At 40.8% G+C, this 21,014-nt stretch overlaps 1 protein-coding gene across 3 annotated transcripts in view; it reads right to left on the reverse strand.

Moving 5' to 3' along the window:
- Positions 1-20,692, reverse strand: part of EML4 (EMAP like 4) — a 94,043-nt gene extending 73,351 nt beyond the window's left edge. For all 3 annotated transcript variants that reach the window (XM_079968536.1, XM_079968535.1, XM_079968534.1), the window contains exons 1-2: positions 20,334-20,692; positions 5,469-5,651 (exon numbers count right to left, since the gene is read on the reverse strand). In XM_079968536.1, the coding sequence (XP_079824662.1) occupies positions 5,469-5,651; positions 20,334-20,400 (250 nt within the window). In that variant the 5' untranslated portion in view covers positions 20,401-20,692. The remainder of the gene's footprint in view (positions 1-5,468; positions 5,652-20,333) is intronic.
- Between the last annotated feature and the right edge of the window lie 322 nt (positions 20,693-21,014).

A 21,014-nucleotide genomic window follows, 5' to 3' on the forward strand; every position in this document is an offset into this window, starting at 1 on the left:
ATTTTGTTTAGGTACAGTACTGTAAAATCTATACCAATAACTGAATTGACCTTTTCTGTTTATAAGTGGAGTGGGGGGAGGGGAGAGGGATTATCAATTTTGAATCCATTCAGTTTTCTCTAGTTTTCTTCAAATAAATGTTGTTTCTACATAAGATGACCCAAAATTCACAATGACATTGGATAAATTAGAATGTGCTTGCTTACAGAAATAATTTTTGCTGCACTGATGCTGCAGAAGAAAAAATTCTTCTTTTACTGAGACTTTAAAAAAAAAACACCCATCTGCTTTTTAAGGATCTAATAGAAACAGAATTGTCTCTCTTGAACTCTTTTTTTTCCTGAAGGCTTGCCATGAGCATTGCTGGCCACAGGAATTATATTTCTTCCAATCAGCCAAATAGCATGGCTGGTTTTTAAAGCCGTCTGAGATAAAACTTGTCTTCTCTTTTTTTGCTCCTTTGGGCATCATGCCAAACCATGGCAAAGGAATCTTAAGTATGGTTGCCATGACTGACATCTGAACTGACAAACTGTAGACACAGCCATAATTATGTCTCTATGGTACAGCTGTTTCTGCAAGCAGAAGAGCTGAGCAGACGGAAAATCAAAACAGACAAACAGTTCAAAACTCTGGTTTGTCTTATAGTTTGGAAATACAAATCATGGTTTGGGTTCTAAACTATGGTTCATGTAAACCATGGCTTGGTGTGACGTCTGAACTGAGCTCTTGTGTTGCTACAAGAAGCTGCCAGCACAAGGACCATATGCAGAATGAATATAACATGAACAACACGTGAGTGGCTTTGCAAGCAAGGCATTCATATAAAGACAATTACATTTAAAAACCAACACCCAAGAAGCATTCAGCCTTGCATATATTATATATTTTAATTGTGGCCCACAGTGCTGAATGTGCTTTCCACACAAGATTACAAGATTGCTTCATGCTACCCATCTAATTCTTAAGACCTTGAAACAGCCTGCTGCTCCTGTAATTAATGGCCCACACATTTATTATGCTTTTCTACTTTGGAATAAGAATTTCTTTGTAACTGCTGCCAATAACAAAAGGCACTAGAACGCTGCTAATGGCTCTTAAAACAACAAATTTGCTTTTAGAAATGCCATCTTGCTTCATGTACTTGTCATGGATCCTCTTATGATATCAGCTTACTTCATCAAAAGCATTTTCTGGGTGGGATTACAGCCTTCAGCCAACTCATTATATTCATTCTGTTTGGCCTGCTTTAAACTAGATGCAAAATACTTTTAAATAACCATTCCCCCCTTCCCCACACATAATAGATTAACTCCTTGATCAACAGAGATACTTTAAATAACGCTGTGGAAAAAACCCCACACATTCATGAAACTGTGAATGGAGGGCTGTTTCCCTCCCTCCCACTATCGTGAGGGCAGTTTTCAGGGAGGGGTTCCTGGAATCATAAAAGAGCCTGCTGGATCAGGCCAGTGGCCCATCTAGTATCGCATCCTGTTCTCACAGTGGTCCCTCAGGTGCCTGTGGGAAACCAGGAAACAGGATTCGAGGTTTCTCTATTCTTCTTGCCCTTACCTTAAAAACATTATTAAGCCCATAGGAGGGCAAGATATCAGGACACCCTTCCATAGGTTTCAAAGAAGAGTGTCTGGCCAGGAGGTGGCCTACAGAAAGCCAATAAGACCCTGGGTGGTTTTTTAACATAAAAGTTACAAGCTTTTAATATAGTAAAATTCACCTGGGGCTCTCAGGTGCCAAACAGTTTCCAGTGGATCTGTTGATCAGTTCACTAGGCTATATTATGGATGGTGTATCAGCCAATGCATAAATTATAGTACATATAATAAACTGTGGTATGTATGTCCCATGAGTTACAGATGAAATATCAGCTGTCCTCCTACTGATGAATGATGCACAAGAATACAAGATGTGGCCTATATCAGGGTTTCTCAAACTTTCTGCCCCCAGGACCCCACCTGAGAAAGATAGAAATTACTGCAAACACACCAGTAACAAAATGGTGGCAGATGGGAGTCAGAGTTTGGCGTAATTACTAACTTTTTAAAAAACTGATATTTAATTTATCTTTGGAAATTGCTAACATATTTACTGTAGAGTTTTGCTTGTGGCAAGGAGTTCCATACATTAGCTTTTCTCAAGTTAAGTACAGACATGTGCTCTGGAGGTATTGTGAATCCTCCCCATTTTATGTATCAAAACTACTGCGAAGTTCCAATAGCTGAAACATTTTCATTCACATTGGACTGAATAAATATTGCTATTTTTTTTGTTATTTTATGGGGAGGGAAGAACAAATACCTACAGGAAGCAGACTTAGTGCTACAACGGTGATGTTTGTACCATGCCCAAATATGCATTTGATTATTTGCCAGCAAAGTACCGTATTTTTTGCTCTATAAGACTCACTTTTTCCCTCCTAAAAAGTAAGGGGAAATATGTGTGTGCATCTTATGGAGCGAATGCAGGCTGCGCAGCTATCCCAGAAGCCAGAACAGCAAGAGGGATCGCTGCTTTCGCTGCGCAGTGATCCCTCTTGTTGTTCTGGCTTCTGAGAATTCTCAGAATTTTTTTTCCTTGTTTTCCTCCTCCAAAAACTAGATGCGTCTTATGGTTTGGTGTGTCTTATAGAGCGAAAAATACGGTATTTACTTCATATCTTATCGGTAGAGCCAGATGAATGACCCAAATTAGCAAGTAGAAGAAGAAGAAGAAGAGTTTGGATTTGATATCCCGCCTTTCACTCCCCTTCAGGAGTCTCAAAGCAGCTAACAATCTCCTTTCCCTTCCTCCCCCACAACAAACACTCTGTGAGGTGAGTGGGGCTGAGAGACTTCAAAGAAGTGTGACTGGCCCAAGGTCACCCAGCAGCTGCATGTGGAGGAGCGGAGACTCGAACCCGGTTCCCCAGATTACAAGACTACCGCTCTTAACCACTACACCACACTGGAACTAGCACCTACCTCTGCGGTATAGCTTTCTTGGTGCTGCTAAACCGTTTCTGGGAAAAGTTATTAACTGCATCCACAAATGACAACGGACACTTACTGTGGAATACGGCCAATAAATCTTTATAACAATGCAGCACGGCAATTCTTGCCATTACTAATATTATAGTATGCAGGTGAAGTAACTGCTAATTTGTGGCAAGATTGCAAAAGAAAATTACAGTTTGTTTAAAAAATCTGCAAATTGCATTTTACATGTACTTCTAAAATCCTCCTCACCCCCCAACATGCACACTTTGTTTCCTTCATTTCTAGCGCTAGCTTTTCTCATATTTTTTATGAGGAAGGCACACAACTCAGCAGTAGAGTACATGCTCTGAATGTAAAAGGTCACAAAATCTCCAGGTAGACTAGGAAAGATGCCTGTATGAGACTCTAGAGACCCACTAACAGTCACAATAGACAATTCTGAGACAGATGGACAAATATTCTGTCCATACAGAGAACAGCTTCATACATTTTCTACAGTATCATGTTGAAAACAGCTCACAAACTAGTTCTTAGAGCAGACTTCTCCAGTCTGGTGGTCTCCAAATGTTCTGGACTACAGCTCTGATCAGATCCAACCAGTGCAGCCAAACTGGCTGGGCCTGATGTGAACTGCAGTTCTAAACATCTGGAGGGCACCAGGTTGGGAAAGGTTGTGTTAGAGAAAGCGCGTCTGTGGTTTTCTGAGTTTCTGCCTTGAGGGAACGTCCATGCCGACTTGTCTGTGAAGAACCTGCTGGCAAGCTGCCACAGAATTTCGGTGAATTACAGAAGATTCTAAGCCATAGTCTAGCCAATGAACTTAGGATGCTATTCAATGTTACTCATACTCAGCGTAGACCCAGTTAATTCAGTGAGCCTACTCTAAGTAAGCACCTTGGGGAAAGGACCAATAATAATAATAATAATAATAATAATAATAATAATAATAATATTTATTATTTATACTCCACCCATCTGGCTGGGCTTCCCCAGCCACTCTATCAACCCTACCTACCATATGTTCATTCTAAGTGACTGCTATGCCAATAATGATATAACAAGCCAGGGGGACACCTGGCTTGCCATTAGTACACGTGAAAAGGATCTAGGGATCTTAGCAGACTACAAGCTTAAAATGAGTCAATGTTGTAATGCAGCAGCGAACAAAACTAATGCTATTCTAGTGTCCAGGTCAAGGTAAGTCATAGTATCTCTATTATGGCTTGGTCACGCCACATCTGGGGTACTGTGTCCAATTCTGGGCACCACAATTTAAAAAGGATATTGACAAGGTGGAATGTGTGCAGGAGGGCAACCAAGATGATCAAGAGTCTGGAAACCAAGCCTTGTGAGAAACAATAGAGGGAGCTGGGTACATTTAGCGTGGAAAAGAGGATATTGAGAAGAAATATGATAGCCATCTTCAAGGGCTGTCACATGGAGGATAGAACAAGTCTGTCTTCTCCTGTTCTGGGGAGGAGGACACGAACCAATGGCTTCAACTTACAAGAAAGGGGATTCTGACTAAACCTCAGGAAGAACTTTCTGACAGTAAGAGCTGTTTGACAGCGGAAGAGACTCTGCTGGAAGGTGGTAGACTCTGAATCACTGGAGATTTTTAAGAGGACTGGATGGTCATCTGCATTGCAGGGGGTTGGATTAGATGACCCTCAGGGTCCCTTGAAACTCTACAATTCTATGATTAACAATTAAGAACATTAATAAAAATGCACTCAGTTTCCCTGAAGAGCTGCTGCCAGTTAGTGTAGACAATACTGAGCTAATAGACCAATGGTCTGACTCTGCACAAGGCAGCCTTTTACATTAGTTGTTTAATGTATCATTTTCAACAGTCATTCAACATAATTCACACCTTATACAATCTTTTGGACTTCCATCAACCACATCTGAAAATTTTCCAATTTCTTCACTTATTTTACATTTCTTAATTTCACTGTTGCTTTTAATTATCTTATCTATTAGCTCTCTCATCATAGCCTTCCTTACAATATTTCATATATTCCTCCTTACAAAACTGCTTGCAGTCCTTCTAGTAATCTGTTGATTACAGTTGCTTTTCAAATAGTTCACATATTTATTCCAGTCTTCTGAGAATCTCTGGTCCCGCAGGTTTCAAATCCTTCCTGTCATCTTATCTAATTCTGCCTAGTCCATTAATTTCGTCTGCCATTCGTCTTTCGTCGAGCCTATTACATTCCTATGGTACATTGGGTCAAGCTCAATCAGCTTCACTAATCTTCTACAAGAACTGCTTTTTAGTTTGTTTGTTCATGTGGGTGTTTTTTTTGCCTTTGTCTTGCTTTGTATTTTAATGATTGTTATTAAAATGTGTTCTGTGAATTAGCTTTTCTTTTTCCTTCGTGCTTTTGCGCACCACTCTCAAATTCTTTTTAAATCAATAAACACCCCCCAAATGAACGCCAAACCATGTGGACTCGAGGCCTGCCTTACCTTTACTTGGTGCCGATTTTCTCACAGATGCGACATGATCTTCGGAGATGGCAAGGCGCCGCAAAACATCAGCCAAAGCTGCTTTCAGCACTGTGATTTCATCCTCTTGTTGCTGCACTCTCAGTTCAAGAGCCGAAAGGCGGTCTTGGACATCGGATGTACTTGCTGCAGAAATGCTGTCATCTGCCAAGAAAGAAATAATCAGAAGGAAAGTCATGCGGCGTTCTAAAGCTCTGTTTGTGCAGGGTTTTGAAATGAATGCAAATAAATCATTAGTCATGTATATACCCCAACCCTTCTATACAAAGTGCCCAAAGTGGAAGGCAGCAAAATCGGCATGAAAAATAACCAGTCCACTTAACACCATTAAGCAATGCCACAGTATAGAATGTAAAGTCAGCAAAAATGCACGACAGAAGGAAAGGCTCTGAAGCTCAATTCTAAGACATTTGGCTTTGTGTTAGGACCACCACACAGGGGCAGCTTTAAACAGCTTCACTGCTAATGGACATTTCAGAACTGTTTAGCATTTTAGATTTTGCCAATTTCCCTTAGAGCTCCCAGTGCTGGCGGTCCTCTGTCCTTCTGAAGCAGCTTTTCAGGAGAACAGCAGGGCTCTGCAAAAGGAACTGATGAAAATCGCCTCTCCCAGTGGACTATCTCATGGGTAGAGTGCCACGCAAATGTGATCCGACACAGTGCTGAGTTGAAGCTGCTCTAAACATCAGACTTAAAATTTTCTTTTAAGGGTGGCTCCTGAACAAGAAAGTGGGATGAACCATCTATAGAATCTTAATCTTTGGAAATGCAGAATCTCAACTTGAATAGAGCATCGCTATTAACGACAATCTGAGATCTTAGGGGATATCTTATATGAAGTAGACATTCAAAACCTGCCCTTGGAATATGCTGAGGTCACTGGGTCAAAAATACATTGGCTTGTATCCAAAGGACCGCTAAGTAAGTGTTCAATCAGCGGAAGGATTTCTTCTTGCGCAGCGGGAACTGTCCTCCACCTGCCCTGCCCCCTCCCCTAAATCTGCTCCGGGGGGTTGTGTGAACCCCCAAAATGGTTTTAAATGGTGCGCAGTGAGAAGCCCTGTTGCATAAGCAGAAATCCTTGTGTTGACGGGGTTGTTACTTATTGCTAGACAGGATATAAGCCATAGAATGAAACTTACCACCACTGTTTCATTAATTTGAGGAAGTGAACCCCACCACCACCTGCCTGATCCTTCCTGCTGAACAACATTAATTTCTGGCTCATGCCCCTACTCTCATACCATCCTGCTCCAGTTACAACTGGTGTTCTTCGTGAGCAGAATATTGAATGTAAATGATGCTAGTGAGCAACACAGAAACACATTTAAAGACTCTCCTGTAATAATCAAATGAAGGCACACAAAAACAAACCGAAAGATGAAATTACTCAGGAATCAGTACTTAAAGCGAATCTGCTACCACAGACTCAATTCAAAGTATCACTGGTCTATTTCTAGATTACTCATACTGGTGTCTGATTCACATCTCCCACTGCTGATCATTTCAAGATGTTCCACTGCCAGTATTATTTTTAAATTTGGCAATTATCAACTGATTTATATTTTTAAGCGATAATTATGATAGCTGCTCAGCACCTACATCAGCGAGTTAATACAATGGTGACTGAAGAAGAAACAGGCCCGATTTACAAATGCAAAATCAACCGGCAATAATGCAGTTCCACAGATAAGAATCTAAAGAAGTGCTAGCGACTCGTGGCAGAAATGTGACTCCACTGCATGGAAAGTGCTATTTTGGGCTTACTATCAGAAGCAAAACGTGCAAGATGCAAAAGTAACAAGAACACTTTCTTTAATATACATTCAGCTCTGCTGAAATACAATGGGCAGTTGGGGGCCATCACATAAATATAAAGAGCCTGAGCTGGAAAAGCTTTACAGCTGGGGAGTCAGACTAGTCAAGAAGTTGTGGAATCTCTAAAGGTTATTAGCGAGAGGATGAATAACACCTGTTATGTCTAGCGATGTTCTAGAGAATTTGCCCTTCCAACTCCTGATTCTATTTCAACAGGAGCCAGATTCAACAGATACATATTTCTGGCTTTCATGTAACTTTAAAGGGGATTTAAATAGCTTGCAAACATATGCAAATATCACGCCGTTACGGACATTTCAGAACTGTTTAACATTTTACATCTCACGTGCCAACCCCACCCTCCTGGGGTCTCGAGCAGCTGTACTCCTGGCGACAGAGATACTTGATGTGTTTTATAAGTGGTAGAAAGAAACTGGTTGTTTTAACAGCAAGTAGAAGATAATAAATTGGTAAACCATTAAAAAAATATTATGGCAACATCTCTCATACATTTCTGACAGTAAGAGCTGTTCAGCAGTGGAACAGACTCCGATGAGAGGCGGCGGACTCTCCTTCCTTGGAGATTTTAAACAGAGCTTGGATGGCCATCTGTCATGAACGCTTTAGCTGAGATTCCTGCATTGTAGAGGGTTGGACTAGATGACCCTTGGGGACCCTTTCCAACTCTCTGATTCTATATAGAGTTGCTGTTCCTGGCACACAGCCCACCGAGGTTTAAGTCCTGGGTGAGAAACTACTTGAACTTGCATCTCGTTTTGAATAGAGAAAGAATAGAAGCTAAATTTTCTTTTTTTCTCTTCCATGATATTCTTCCCCTCTGCTAAGTCATGGTTACATCCCCACCATTCTACCCAGACACTGAGGTCCAGCGCCAAGGGCCTTCTGGCGGTTCCCTCACTGTGAGAAGTCAAGTTACAGGGAACCAGACAGAGAGCCTTCTCAGTAGTGGCACCTGCCCTGTGGAATGTCCTCCCACCAGATGTCAAAGAGAACAACTACTACCAGACTTTTAGAAGACATCTGAAGGCAGCCCTGTTTAGGGAAGCTTTTAATGTTTGATGCATTATTGTATTTTAGTATTTTGTTGAAAGCCGCCCAGAGTGGCTGGGGAAGCCCAGCCAGATGGGTGGGGTATAAATAATAAATAATTGTTGTTGTTGTTGTTGTCGTCGTCGTCGTCATCATCATCATCATCATCATGTGAGGGTATCCCAGGAGCAATCAAATGGGAACATGGGGAAGCTAGCAACTGCACATTGTCTTAGAAAGATGAACTTCTGGCATCTGCTCATGGAGAAGGGGTCATAACTCAGTGGAAGAAGAGGAGGAGTTTGGATTTGATATCCCGCTTTATCACTATCCTAAGGAGTCTGAAAGCGGCCAACATTCTCCTTTCACTTCCTCCCCAACAACAAACACTCTGTGAGGTGAGTGGGGCTGAGAGACTTCAAAGAAGTGTGACTAGCCCAAGGTCACCCAGCAGCTGCATGTGGAGGAGCGGGGAAGCAAACCCGGTTCACCAGATTACGAGTCTACCGCTCTTAACCACTAGACCACATTGGCTCTCTTTGCTTTACACACAAAAGCCCAAAGGGTTAAATCCTGACATCTCTGCTTAGAAGGAACTCAGGTGGCAGGTGGTGGAAAAAGACCCCTGGGGGTGTAGCTGTCAGTCAAGGAGACAACACTGGGCTGAACCGACGAAGTCAGCTTTATATGATTCATGTTCAAGAGAAGGCAATTTGCTTCTAAGCTAGGGCTGGGCAATATCTGGTTTTTAACACTGCGACATATCACCACCTAAACATCACAATATACTGAGATATAATGATGCCTGAAGTATGGATGGAGTTATGTAGAGGCATGGGCTGGCTTCATGTTTTTTCCTGCATCGTGATTTTTGTGATTCATGCCCCCTGCAGGAATCTGCCAGCAGAGTTAACGAGCTGAAGGAATCGAAAGAAGCATTGGCTGGCTTCATATGGGGCTAGCAGGAAGTAAAAGCTTTAGAAACATAATGACTGTGAACTAGAAGGACATGAAAAAGAGAATGAATTTTGAATACTGCTTGGGTAAATAGAGTCTTTGACTGCATGCTTCAATTGCATGCATCTCTGAGCAAATGTGCCCTGCTTGCACTGTGTGCACATAGCAACTTTCCTGTGACAGAGATTGTGCTGTAAACTACATTAATCCAAAGTACTGCTAGGAGAAGTTTTATTCAAACCACCACAGAAAGCTTTTACAAACCTAGTAAACATGTTTTGCTTATTCCAATAACAAACTTTGGCAATTAAAAAAAAAAAGTGGTGTGTGGCCTGTAGAACATTTCTGCCTAGAAGCAGAGTTGTGCTGTTTAAACCCATCATTTCCTGATCAATTCTGGAACATTTCAAAGACAGAACAGGAAAAAATATTGAAGTAATTATGCTAGATAATCTAAGACAGTGGACGCTTGACACTTCATTTATGAACTCATGTTTATTTTATTGTGTCACTGATGTTAGTTTGCAACTATTCGCTCTCCCAACTCAGAGACATGCTTGCAGTCTGAAATTAAGGGAACTTCCTTCCCAAAACAAGGTCACATTTATTTATCTGCCAAACCTATACCCCTCTTTTCCTCTAGGGAGCTCAAGGAGGAATACGTGGTTCTCTTCCTCCCCATTTTAACACAGCGCTGTGAGGTTTGCTAAGGCTGTGAGTGTGGCTGGCCCAACTCACCCAGTGTGTTTCATGGCTGAGCAGGGGAATTGAACCCTGGTCTCCTGGGTCCTAGTCCAGCACTCTAACCACTACACCACATTGGCACTCTATGGGGAACACTTCCCAATTTTACAATATTCCAACAGGATCCAATATTCCAATAGGATACCTAACGGTTAGTCTCATACAATATATACACAGCTGATTGCTACGCTCTGCAGGAATGTGCATCTTGAAGATAATAGTTCATCAGGAAGTCCATTTTTCAGAATATAGGAATCAGGTCTACACTTTTGAATTCTCTCTCATTATATATCAATCATGTCCCTATTGTCTTTTAGATGCCTGTTGAAGACTTTTGTTGTTGTTTTTTATAACAAGCCTTTTAAATGGGAATATTTATCCCAGGTAGTATCTGGATTGGATTTGAAATTGTTTTTATATACGTAGTTGTTTAATCATTGTTATACATGCAATTGTTTTCTGTATTCTTTTATTGTATTGTGAACTACTACTACTAACAAAAACAACCACCAACTTCATTTCACAACAACCAACACAGGAGGAGACAAAGAAATATACTGCTGTTCAGACATAAATTTTAAAATGCAAATAGCACAGAACACTCCCACCTCTTCCCATTCAAGGTAGTAAAGCAAGAAAATCCTGCTGTTAAGGAGAAGTCAGCTCAAAAGAAAAATTAACCTGAATCAGCTCTTCCAGCTCCACTTAAAGTTGCTTTTAAAAAGAAAAACAAGCATTGTTAATAAAATTAGCACTGAAAGGTACCAGTGATATGCTGATGTTAACATCTTGCTGAAATGAACAAGATATAGACAGGTAAGCACTACAGACCCTTGCAGCCTGTGCCACTATTCTGCAGCCAAGTTTTATTCAAGGATCACTAAGCCAGCTTCTCCCCAGCTTTTGCCCCCACTGATGGACTGCAACTCTCATCATTCCTGACCACTTGCCATGCTGGCTGGAAAAGATGGGAGCTGCAGGTTCACCAATATCTGCAGGGCAATAGGTTGAGGAAGACTAGTATAAGCTATTATACTAGGCATAGGATTGGCTTGAAACTCACCTGCACGTTATCAAACGATGGGTGGGATTCAACAATTGAGCCCCATCAGCAGAAGGACCTCCATTTGTACGGGGGGGGGGGGGTTTCCCCGCTCCCTTGAAATTGGCTCATGGTGTGTGTGTGCCAGGAGAAATGGCAGAACAGCAAGCAGGTGGAAGGAACAGGGATCATATTCCATCTGGTAAGTGGAAATGCTTTCCCATACGGAATAATCGCCTTAGCACAACACTGAATTCCTCCCTGGACTTTTTGTTCTCCTAGGTATTAGCTTCTGTGAAACAGCCATGCTAGTAGGTCGCAGCAAAGAGTTTAAACACAATGGGCATAGGATGGCGGGATGCCCAAGCCCTAAAGTTACGGTGCTCACTTATCTAAGCAGCAACATTTCTAAACATAATCACAAACACCTGCTAAGAAGGAAGTCTGGTTGATTTCAATGGGACTCATGAATTGCAAGTGGTTCTTCAAAGCTCTTGTTTGATCCCAGCTTCCAGCAGTGTGTGCCATATGAGAAACTCCACATCTTCGAAGGGAATCATGTGGAGAGGCTTCAAGACAGGAAGAGGCATTAAAAGTCAGGCAATCTTTCTGGGAAGCCTGTTCAAAGAACTTTCAGAAAAAGGCAAACTATAGGACCCCCCTCCCCCCAAAAAAAATTCTGCAGGAGTGAGGAAGGGCAGGCAATATTCTGGCGTAAGACTCTTTTTCTTACTTAGTTCAGAACTAGAAGTAAATAGCCAGGCAGGTTTTTTCCCCAAATACTGCCCAAGTACCATTATGAGCTGTTTAAGGGCCAATAAAGAGAACTTGATAGTTTAGCAGATTCAGAGTGCTGGGTTGGAATTTGGGATGGGTTTACACTTCCCTTAAAAGGTACAGATATATAATCCTGGGGAATCTCTTCAAGACTTGGTACTACTGCTGGATTCAGAGGTAGTGATTGTGGAGGCCCAAAGTACCTTTCACCAGCTTAAGCTAGCCGAGCTCCTCTCTCAGATTTTGATCTTTTATTTAAGCACTGGTTCCTGTGTACTTTAGGCAGAGCTGCTCTTGAAAACGGATTGGAGGCTTCAACTGGTGCAAAATGCAGTTGTTCATGTATTGATGAGTGTGAAAAGCCATCTCCTTAGTCTTCGTTTGCACTAACTCCTTATTTCTTTTCAGTAACACATTATTATTTGCAAAGGTGTTTTTTTTAACCCAATTCTGACTAGTGTAATTTCCCCTTCCTTCACTACTGTGGTTTAGCTCTCTTTCTGTATCCCTCCTTTCATAGCTTTCATGACACTTTTCAAATAATTTTAAGTCATCTTGAAACTCGAAATTTAATTAGAAAAAGAAAAAGCATGTAGACTGCACTAGGCACATTTGGGTGCACAGGGTGGAGGAGAATAGTTCTTACATGCTCATCCCCCTGTACATAGATCTTTATATTATTATTTTTTAGAACTTCCAAAAGAGTATGTTACAGTGGTACCTCGGGTTACAGATGCTTCAGGTTACAGACTCCGCTAACCCAGAAATAGTACCTTGGGTTAAGAACTTTGCTTCAGGATGAGAACAGAAATTGCGCTGCGGCACCGGGAGGCCCCATTTCTAGTTATGACCGGACCTCCGGAACAGATTATGGTTCTAAGTAGAGGTTCCACTGTACAAGGTAAGTCTAACAAAACACTTGAGCAGCAGAAAAAAATAATAACCAGCTAGATGTCCACACAACCACTTAAAACTGACAAAAAACACACAGTTCTTTTTGGGGGTGAGTTGCTGAGGTTAACCAATACTGAAAACACTCAGACAGAGAACGGTCTTTGCACACGCAATGAATGGTTAGTGAGAGATTCAAGTGAATGTGTTTCAGGCACCACATGCAGAAGCAAGTATTGTTTTTAATCCCACAATATTTTGGTTTTTTTATTTATTTTATTGAATTTGTATAATGCCCTTTATCCGAAGATGTCAGGGCGGTTCACAATACTGGAACATACCACATACTTGTGGCAGTAAGGACATATTATGTGCACAGGATCCACAGGCGTTGGATATAAAGTGGCTTTTGGAATACTCTCCCTCTTATCTCCTCTCCCATGGTGTAATTTTAGCTTTCCAGTTGCAGAAGTAATTAAAGGTACCTTCCCGAAGAACGGTCACCAAGAGAACAAATTCTGAAGCAGAAGTGAGGACTCTAAAACTCAAATGAAGTGTGGCCTTGGGAAAGAACTTCAGACCAGACTGTTCACATCCTACTACCCTATCATTTCTGCAACAAACGCATGTGAAATGACAACAAGCTGCTCTTGGAACTTCCTGTTCCAACGAGCTCCGCTTTGAAAATAAGTTTTTAAAACCTTTCACTTCTCGATTCCATATGCTATTGGACGTGTTTTGATAGTACCGTAATCAACAACCCCCCAAACCCCACCTGCACAATCTTTTTGCATGGGAAAGTTTTGCTCAGACCCTTTGGTTAGGATCACATGCAGCAAGAGCACAGCTGCATTTCAGTGGCCTAGACTTCCAGGACGTCTGCTCCCATTATTCCACACAGAGTTCTAATTTAGTCCCACATCATAGACTTGGTATGTTTAGAAAAGCTCCACGTATGGGATCATTTGCATGAATGTGCTATTTATAAATCCTGTTTTACACATCGCTTTTGTTTTTAAATACAGGATGTCATACAAGGCTTTGTTTATGTGGACTAACTGGTACCAGGTGGAGAATAATTTCACCAGCCACGTTTACATACGCTCGTTAAAAACCCTCCGTTCCCAGGCCAAGTTAACTGAGCTCCCACTGATCACCCTCACCTGCTACAACAGGACCTATTCTTCCTTTTTGGAAACATGCAGCACATGTCCAAAGTGTGTGTGTGTGTGTGTGTGTGTGTGTGTGTGTGTGTGTGTCAGGTCTTAAGGGCACACATTTACACTATTTAGATGCACAATTCTCTAAAGGGGGAAAATTTTGATTGTTGTTAGCCGCCCTGAGCCCAGCTTCGGCTGGGGAGGGCGGGGTATAAATAAAATTTATTATTATTATTATTATTATTATTATTATTATTTAAAAAAACTCAGAAACAGGACCTGGGAAAGATGCAGGTTGTCACTTAGTTATTTTTTAAAAAGGGTGTTTGTGTATGTGTAGGAGAAAATGTTCACTCAAATCCATAGGCATGCGCCACTGCCACTTATTGCAGTGAATGTGCATTTTATAAGTGAAAATCAGACCTCAGCTATTACAGTTTCAGTGCCCCAGTTGTCAAATCTTGCTTTTCTCTCAGATTCCATGCTGTTTCCTGTGAGGTTAAAAAGCACTTTCCAACTGATAAAAAGGAGACCCTGTGTAATGGATCTACGTCTATTTTGCTCAAACTGTTGCGCGCGCGCACACACACACACACACGATAGGTCAGGAGGGAAAACTACAACTAATCCCAAGAGATGCAGTAATGCATGGCCAGAATCACATAGGTTCAGTCTAGACAATACTACACTATCCGGCTAAATATTTGTTTATTGTGGAGCTCACATACTTATAAGTTCTACTATGAAAATGAAGAATACAAAAACCTAACATTTCACAGAGAATAGCTCAGGTGAAGGATGGAAACGTGAGGTTCTCCAGGTGCGTTTGGGTTCTAACTCCCACCAGCCACAAGCCAAACATGGCCAAGGCAGAGATCATGCTAGTTGTTGTCTAAGTTCCCCATCCTTGGTTCAGGATAACCATTGCTCAGTGGAGAAATAAAATGTTGCAAATTCCCTCGCATGCAGTCCAATGGAAATACTGTGCCATGAGATTCTGCTGCATGTCTGAATTAGCCTTAAGGAAGTATCTTCTGCATTTCAGATAGGAATCAGACGTGCTCATTCAGTTCCTTGGTGGTCAACCTCACATGGAAGGAGAATTCATCGTTTCTGGTTTACTAAGGTGGCAAACTGGGAACATGGGCATTTTCTGTGAAATTGTGTAAAGAGTATGTAATAATATGGTGTATGTATAATACGGTGTAATAATAAATAGGGAATCTAGGTTATGCACTTTCTTGATTTACAGATACTCATTAAGAATCAATTAACTCCAGAATTACTCTTTCCTAAAACAAAGATTGCTTTAATGTTAAATACTTTTTTGTATATTACTCATTATCATACTCTGATCAACCTCCCTGCTCCTAGTTATTTGGATGAATTATTATGGTCATTACAAAGGGGGAGTGCAAGCAGCACATGATGGATGGCTGATGTCACCAGTGTAATTATGACCAGCAGCTTCAAAATAATAATAATAATTAACTAATGTTGCCTGGTTGCTCTCTGAGGTTACACAGAGGTAACCCATTATGTAAAGAGAAGTGTGAGAGGGGAACTGTAATTCCTATAATCTCTGCATATTTATCTTATGCAAGTATTAATCTCTTTAATGAAATTACTTCCTGCAGTCAAATACCAAACCATATAGTGGCCTTAGAAACCACACTAAGGCCGGAAGAGCCATGTCTCCTCTCTCCCCCCAAAAAGGAGAGCCTTTGTAAGCTACGCATTACATTATCTGGTTTACGCTGCTCAGCTAAACAATCGTTTGTTCAGTCTTAAAGGCAGGCTTTGCTCATCATTCTGCACAGTTCTGACATAGTCTAGGTTATTCTGGGCACAGCTGGAAAAGGCAAGACATGCTCTGAGGTATCAGTTACCTGAAAAGGGAGACGCAAATCAGAAAAGCATTCAGAGTGTATGTTTAATATAAAAATTGTGGGCCTGATCCAGACAACCCTGAAGAAAAGCAGTTACTAACTTCCCTTCATTTTTTGATACACAGTGGAAACCACAGTTTGCAAAACTTATCTATATGTGCATCTTCTCACTTATAATGAACAAGCCTAACATATTTGCAAGTGTTTTAAGCTACCTCTCAAGATAGCATTACAGGTTGGGTCTTTTCTTTCTTTTTTAGAAATTAAAATTAAAACCTCTAGAGGCACAAGTTGTTATTTGCTGCTTTTATTTGCCATTCATTTGCCCAGTTTGCACATAATGCCATAGCTAAGTGTAAACACAAGGAGAAGGGGACGACAGAGGACGAGGTGGTTAGACAGTGTTCTCAAAGCTACCAGCATGAGTTTGACCAAATTGCGGGAAGCAGTGGAAGACAGGAGTGCCTGGCGTGCTCTGGTCCATGGGGTCACGAAGAGTCGGGTACAACTAAACGATTAAACAACAAAGTGTAAACAAGCAACTTTCTTTGGATGACAACCATCCTACCACAATCTTCCTTTCATCCTGTCAGATGAAAATATTGAATCTGGAACTCCAAAAAAATAAAAAATCACCTTCTCACCTCCTTTGTCAGAATAATCACTTCCACTATTTCTAAAGTTCATGGTGCGAGGGGCATTATTCATGCAGCCAAAATGGCAGCATCAACCCACAAGACAGCGAAATCTTCAGCCCTAGGGGAACTTTAAGGAGGAGAAAAACCTAAGCTGGACAAAATGGCCAAATAAGAACTCAGCAACCTCAATAAATTTAACCACCACCATCTCAATATCTGTGAAATACTGACTAAATGTTGGCTGAAGAAACCAAACCAAGCAGACTGGAATGGAGCTGGGATCCTAAGCAGGAAGTATTCTACCCTGCAATATATTGTTGCTGGTCCAACTTGGTTTTATTTAATATCAAAGGTATTAATAGGAATAAAGGGGAAATTGTTTTATGAGTTAGGTGTATACCCCACTCTTCATCTGAGGAGCTTAGATCAATTTCCACACAGTTCGAGAGTTATCCCATCTGGGAACCTTTAGACTCAAGACTCTTTGAACAGCACACTGCACACTTTCTTATGTACCAACTATAATTCTTTCAGGCATCAGTCCTACACAAGACCAATTCAGTACTGGTTTGAGGTTTGTTTTGTTTGTTTTTACTATCAAAGGGTATATAAATGTTATGGAATAAATACATTTCATGGCACCAGGTGAAGCACCTAGGATTATTTTTCGGAATCAAGGGCAAAAGTTGGAGATACATAGCACCTGATAGCAAAAACACATTTGTTCTCAAAATCTTGTTGTTTCCTCATCTTTCCCCACTACCCTAACAAACAAGAAAAATGATATCATATGTGAGCAATAGACACTCCTAAAGTCTTTGCGGGAATATGCTTCATCACTGAAACCTGGGCCACAAATTTATACCTGTGATGTGAACCTTACTCTCACTGCTAGTTCTCTTAAAAATAAAATAACAATTAGTATTAAGAGACACAGCAACCATAGTATGCACAATATTCAAATTAAGGCTTGAACACTGGTCTTTGTAGATATTCTTGCTGTCATGCCTGGGACTTAAGCAGGAAACATTCCAGGCCACTAGGTACCCGGGGTTCTTATATATGGGGTGTTTAAGTCAAGCAATTTCCAGGCAGTGGGGTGAACAGCTGTGAAATATTTTCCTAATCATGACCTTACACTAAAAGTGGCTTTGTTTTGTATTCGGGTTCTATGAAAGATCCGGTGCATACAGCACTATCCTCTAGAAGTGGCACCTATAGACAGATCCTTATTGCCTGGTGGATAGTTTTAACAGTAACTTACAGAGAGTAACTGTCACCACCAGGAAAATGATTTTCCAGAATATGTATCTGTCCACAGTAAGACTATAAGAATATATGGAGTGGACTGTATTAGTTATTTTGCTTTCACCAGTTTGATTTGTAATGTCAGATTGTAATCAAAATTACAGGTTGTATTGCAAAGCTCTTTGATCCTGCATTATTAATTTGGCTCAACCACAAATGAATTGATTTTGCACAACATTGATCCACAGATGACCTTTCAGTGTCCTCCCCTACTGTTTCGTTAAGTGCAGAAATGTGTGACAGGATGTGGCCCATACTACTTCTATGTTAATTGTGGCTACAGCACAAAACATACTTACCTGCAGGGAGTCAAACTGAACTAATAAAAAAGTTTGTTTGTGAACCATAACAGAACCAGAACTTCTATAAAATGTTTTTTCCAACTTTACTCGGACCATAGCCTTAAAATAAAATCAGGTGACCGGTTTAAAATGAGTGCTCAACTTTGTTTCAAGTGTTAAAAATGAACAACAACAAACACCCACCAGCTTCCCAAGTAAAATGAAATTGTGAACATGTACAATTAAAGCCCGATAGCTATTTTATGCATTCCTCCCCCACAATTATACAAATTTTGCTTTTGCACAGGATTCTATACTCTGCCCTCTTAAAAAGGTTGAAACGACCTTTTATGTTAAGGGTACAACTCACTTTAAACAAAAAAACATGCTACAAATGGAACTATTTCCCCTGTTATATTCATCTAAAAGCATCCTTTATAATATCTGTGGGTTATGTCTGATCTAGTGCTAATGATTTAGGTCACTTAAAAGCTGCTTTGCTCATGAAATGAAACACAACCAGTTACCAAACCTGTACTGGGGCGAACTGGAATAGCATACAAAGCAAGGTTACAGGTGTCAAAATAAATACAAATGCAATGTACATGTCAGCCACAGGCAAACTAGGTTCCCCGCTTGCTTACCTGTAAGCACAAATATTTCAAGGGCTGTAGACCGACATGTGGCATGTGCAACTCAAGCTCGTCATTCAACTTTAACCAACCCTTCCCCAACTATGTTTAGTGCTTTTTTGTTGGAAAATAATAGTCCTTAAAAAGTTGTTATCAAAGCCCACAAATGTAACCCAGTGCCAGCAGTATCAACAGGATCTGGATTTGCAATCTCCAGTATGGAACTCAGTGGAAACAAAGAAGGTGAATCTCTTGCCTCCCTCACTCCATTTCCTGCCACATATCTGCATAATCCAAGGGAACAAATATTATCCTGCATGGGAGTACTTAACTTCTTGTATTAGCAAGCATTCTAAACCAACAAAATCCAACTATCCCCCACCCCCCCACCCCAGGATTTCAGCACCTTGGTATTACATATTATGCTATCATTGTTTTTTGTTGTTTTTGCAGCACTGAACATTACTTACAGAATTTATTTTCAAAAGTGTGTTTTTTCCCTACCAATAAAAGTAAGTGTGGAAAGATATAACTTTTTTTGGTGTTCGAAGCAATTTCTATTTTAACATTTTATATCTTTCTGCAGAAGTCATTTTCTCTTCATCTTAATGCTCTAAAACTGCCCCCCCCCCCCAAAAAAAAGAAAAGAGCCTGCCTTTTTTACACATGTATTAATCTGGACAAATCAGCAAGATGAATATTTCTATACTCACTTATCATTAGGTGCATTTGTAAGCTCCTCCACATTTGGAGCTCCTCCACATTTTGTTTTGGCTCTGTACTCTTGGCCCAATATTTCTAAACAACCACTGCAAAAACTCTATGAAGTAAGAGCTTCTATAGGCAGCTTTCTGCTATATACACAGATCTAGCTACTGATAATGATGTATGCATATGAAGTTGTGCTGAGATGCTTCAGTAATTGCAGATTAACAATCACAAGAAAGCCAGGAATAAATTGGTCTGGAAAATATCACATGCTGTGCAGAAATACAAACCGTGCTGCGAATGCTCAAGACTGCAGCATACATAATGACTTATTGTGCATAGATGTTTTACGGTACTACTTCCTGAGGGGGCCCCCTATGCAATCCAAAACTTTCCTCTAGGGGTTCAACCTTTCACTGAAAGTTAAGTCTAACTGAAGCATCTTGCACACAAATATGGAAACATGTTTAACACATGCTGAATGTTAAAATTCAATGATACAACAGGTTCTCCCCCCCCCCTTTCCAAGCATGCAATATTCAGATTTATTTCATGGGATGGGATTTTTCATACCGCAAGAGTAGTCTCACCAAACGAAATCGTTTGGTTTCTGCTTTCCATTGTACATGAAAGGCATTAACTAGCAAAAAAAAAAAAAACCAAAACAAAAAAACACAAATTTCCTTTAAGGCTAGGAAAGAACTAAGACTGCAAAGAGGTATATACTTTTCTTCAAACTTTGTATGTATTTGTGAAGGAAGTTGTAGAGGAAGATTTACAAAAAATAAAATAAAAAACCAAGGTTTGGGGGGGGGGGGAGAGACGAGAGGGAGATAGTCCTTTCCCCTTGTGGGTTAGCAAGAAACTGCGGTGGCTGTACTGGTGTTCCCAATTAAAGCAGGGGGAGGGAGGGAAAGAAGTTATACTTTACCGGTGCAGAAGTTCATAAGTGCTGATGAATTGCACACCGAAGCAAGGCAAGGCAACGTGTCTTCCATTCCTGCCACCTACGTTACGAGCCGCGAACCAGTTCTGTCTGCGTTCCCTGCTTGCTGCCTTTCCCAGAGTTTCACGGCAATCCCGAGTTTTCCAAATCAGACAACATACTTTAAATATTCTGAGGAAATCCTGCCAGTCCAGATGGCCCGCCACAAAAGCACTTATGCAGAGCACAAGCAAGAAGTCCCGACAATCAGTTTTGCTCCTTCCGAGCCCTGGAACTCTACTGAGCAAAAGAGCTTTCTGCGTTTGAGAGCGAGCGTGTGTGTGTGTGTGTGCGTGCTAGAGAGAGAGAGGGAGAGAGGCAGAAGGGGGTGGGATACATAAGGGGAGAGGGGGAAGAAAATCTGAGACTGTTGTAAGGAGTGGCTAAACCTTAGACGTCACAAATGCACTAATAAAGGCACTTACTAGCACAGACACAACACAGTAATCTGTCTTGCAGTACAAAGTAAGAATTAAAGAGCTCACTAAGGGATAAAAGTTTGCTTTTTCTTCTTTCTTTTTTTTAAAAAAGTTGGTGATTAAGCAGGCTATATGATTTATTATTACTATTATTATTATTATTATTATTATTATTAGCTAGCATGCTGAGTTGACTGGGACACAACAG

Source organism: Podarcis cretensis (assembly GCF_951804945.1).
Source record: "Podarcis cretensis genome assembly, chromosome: 3".
Lineage (NCBI taxonomy): Eukaryota > Metazoa > Chordata > Lepidosauria > Squamata > Lacertidae > Podarcis > Podarcis cretensis.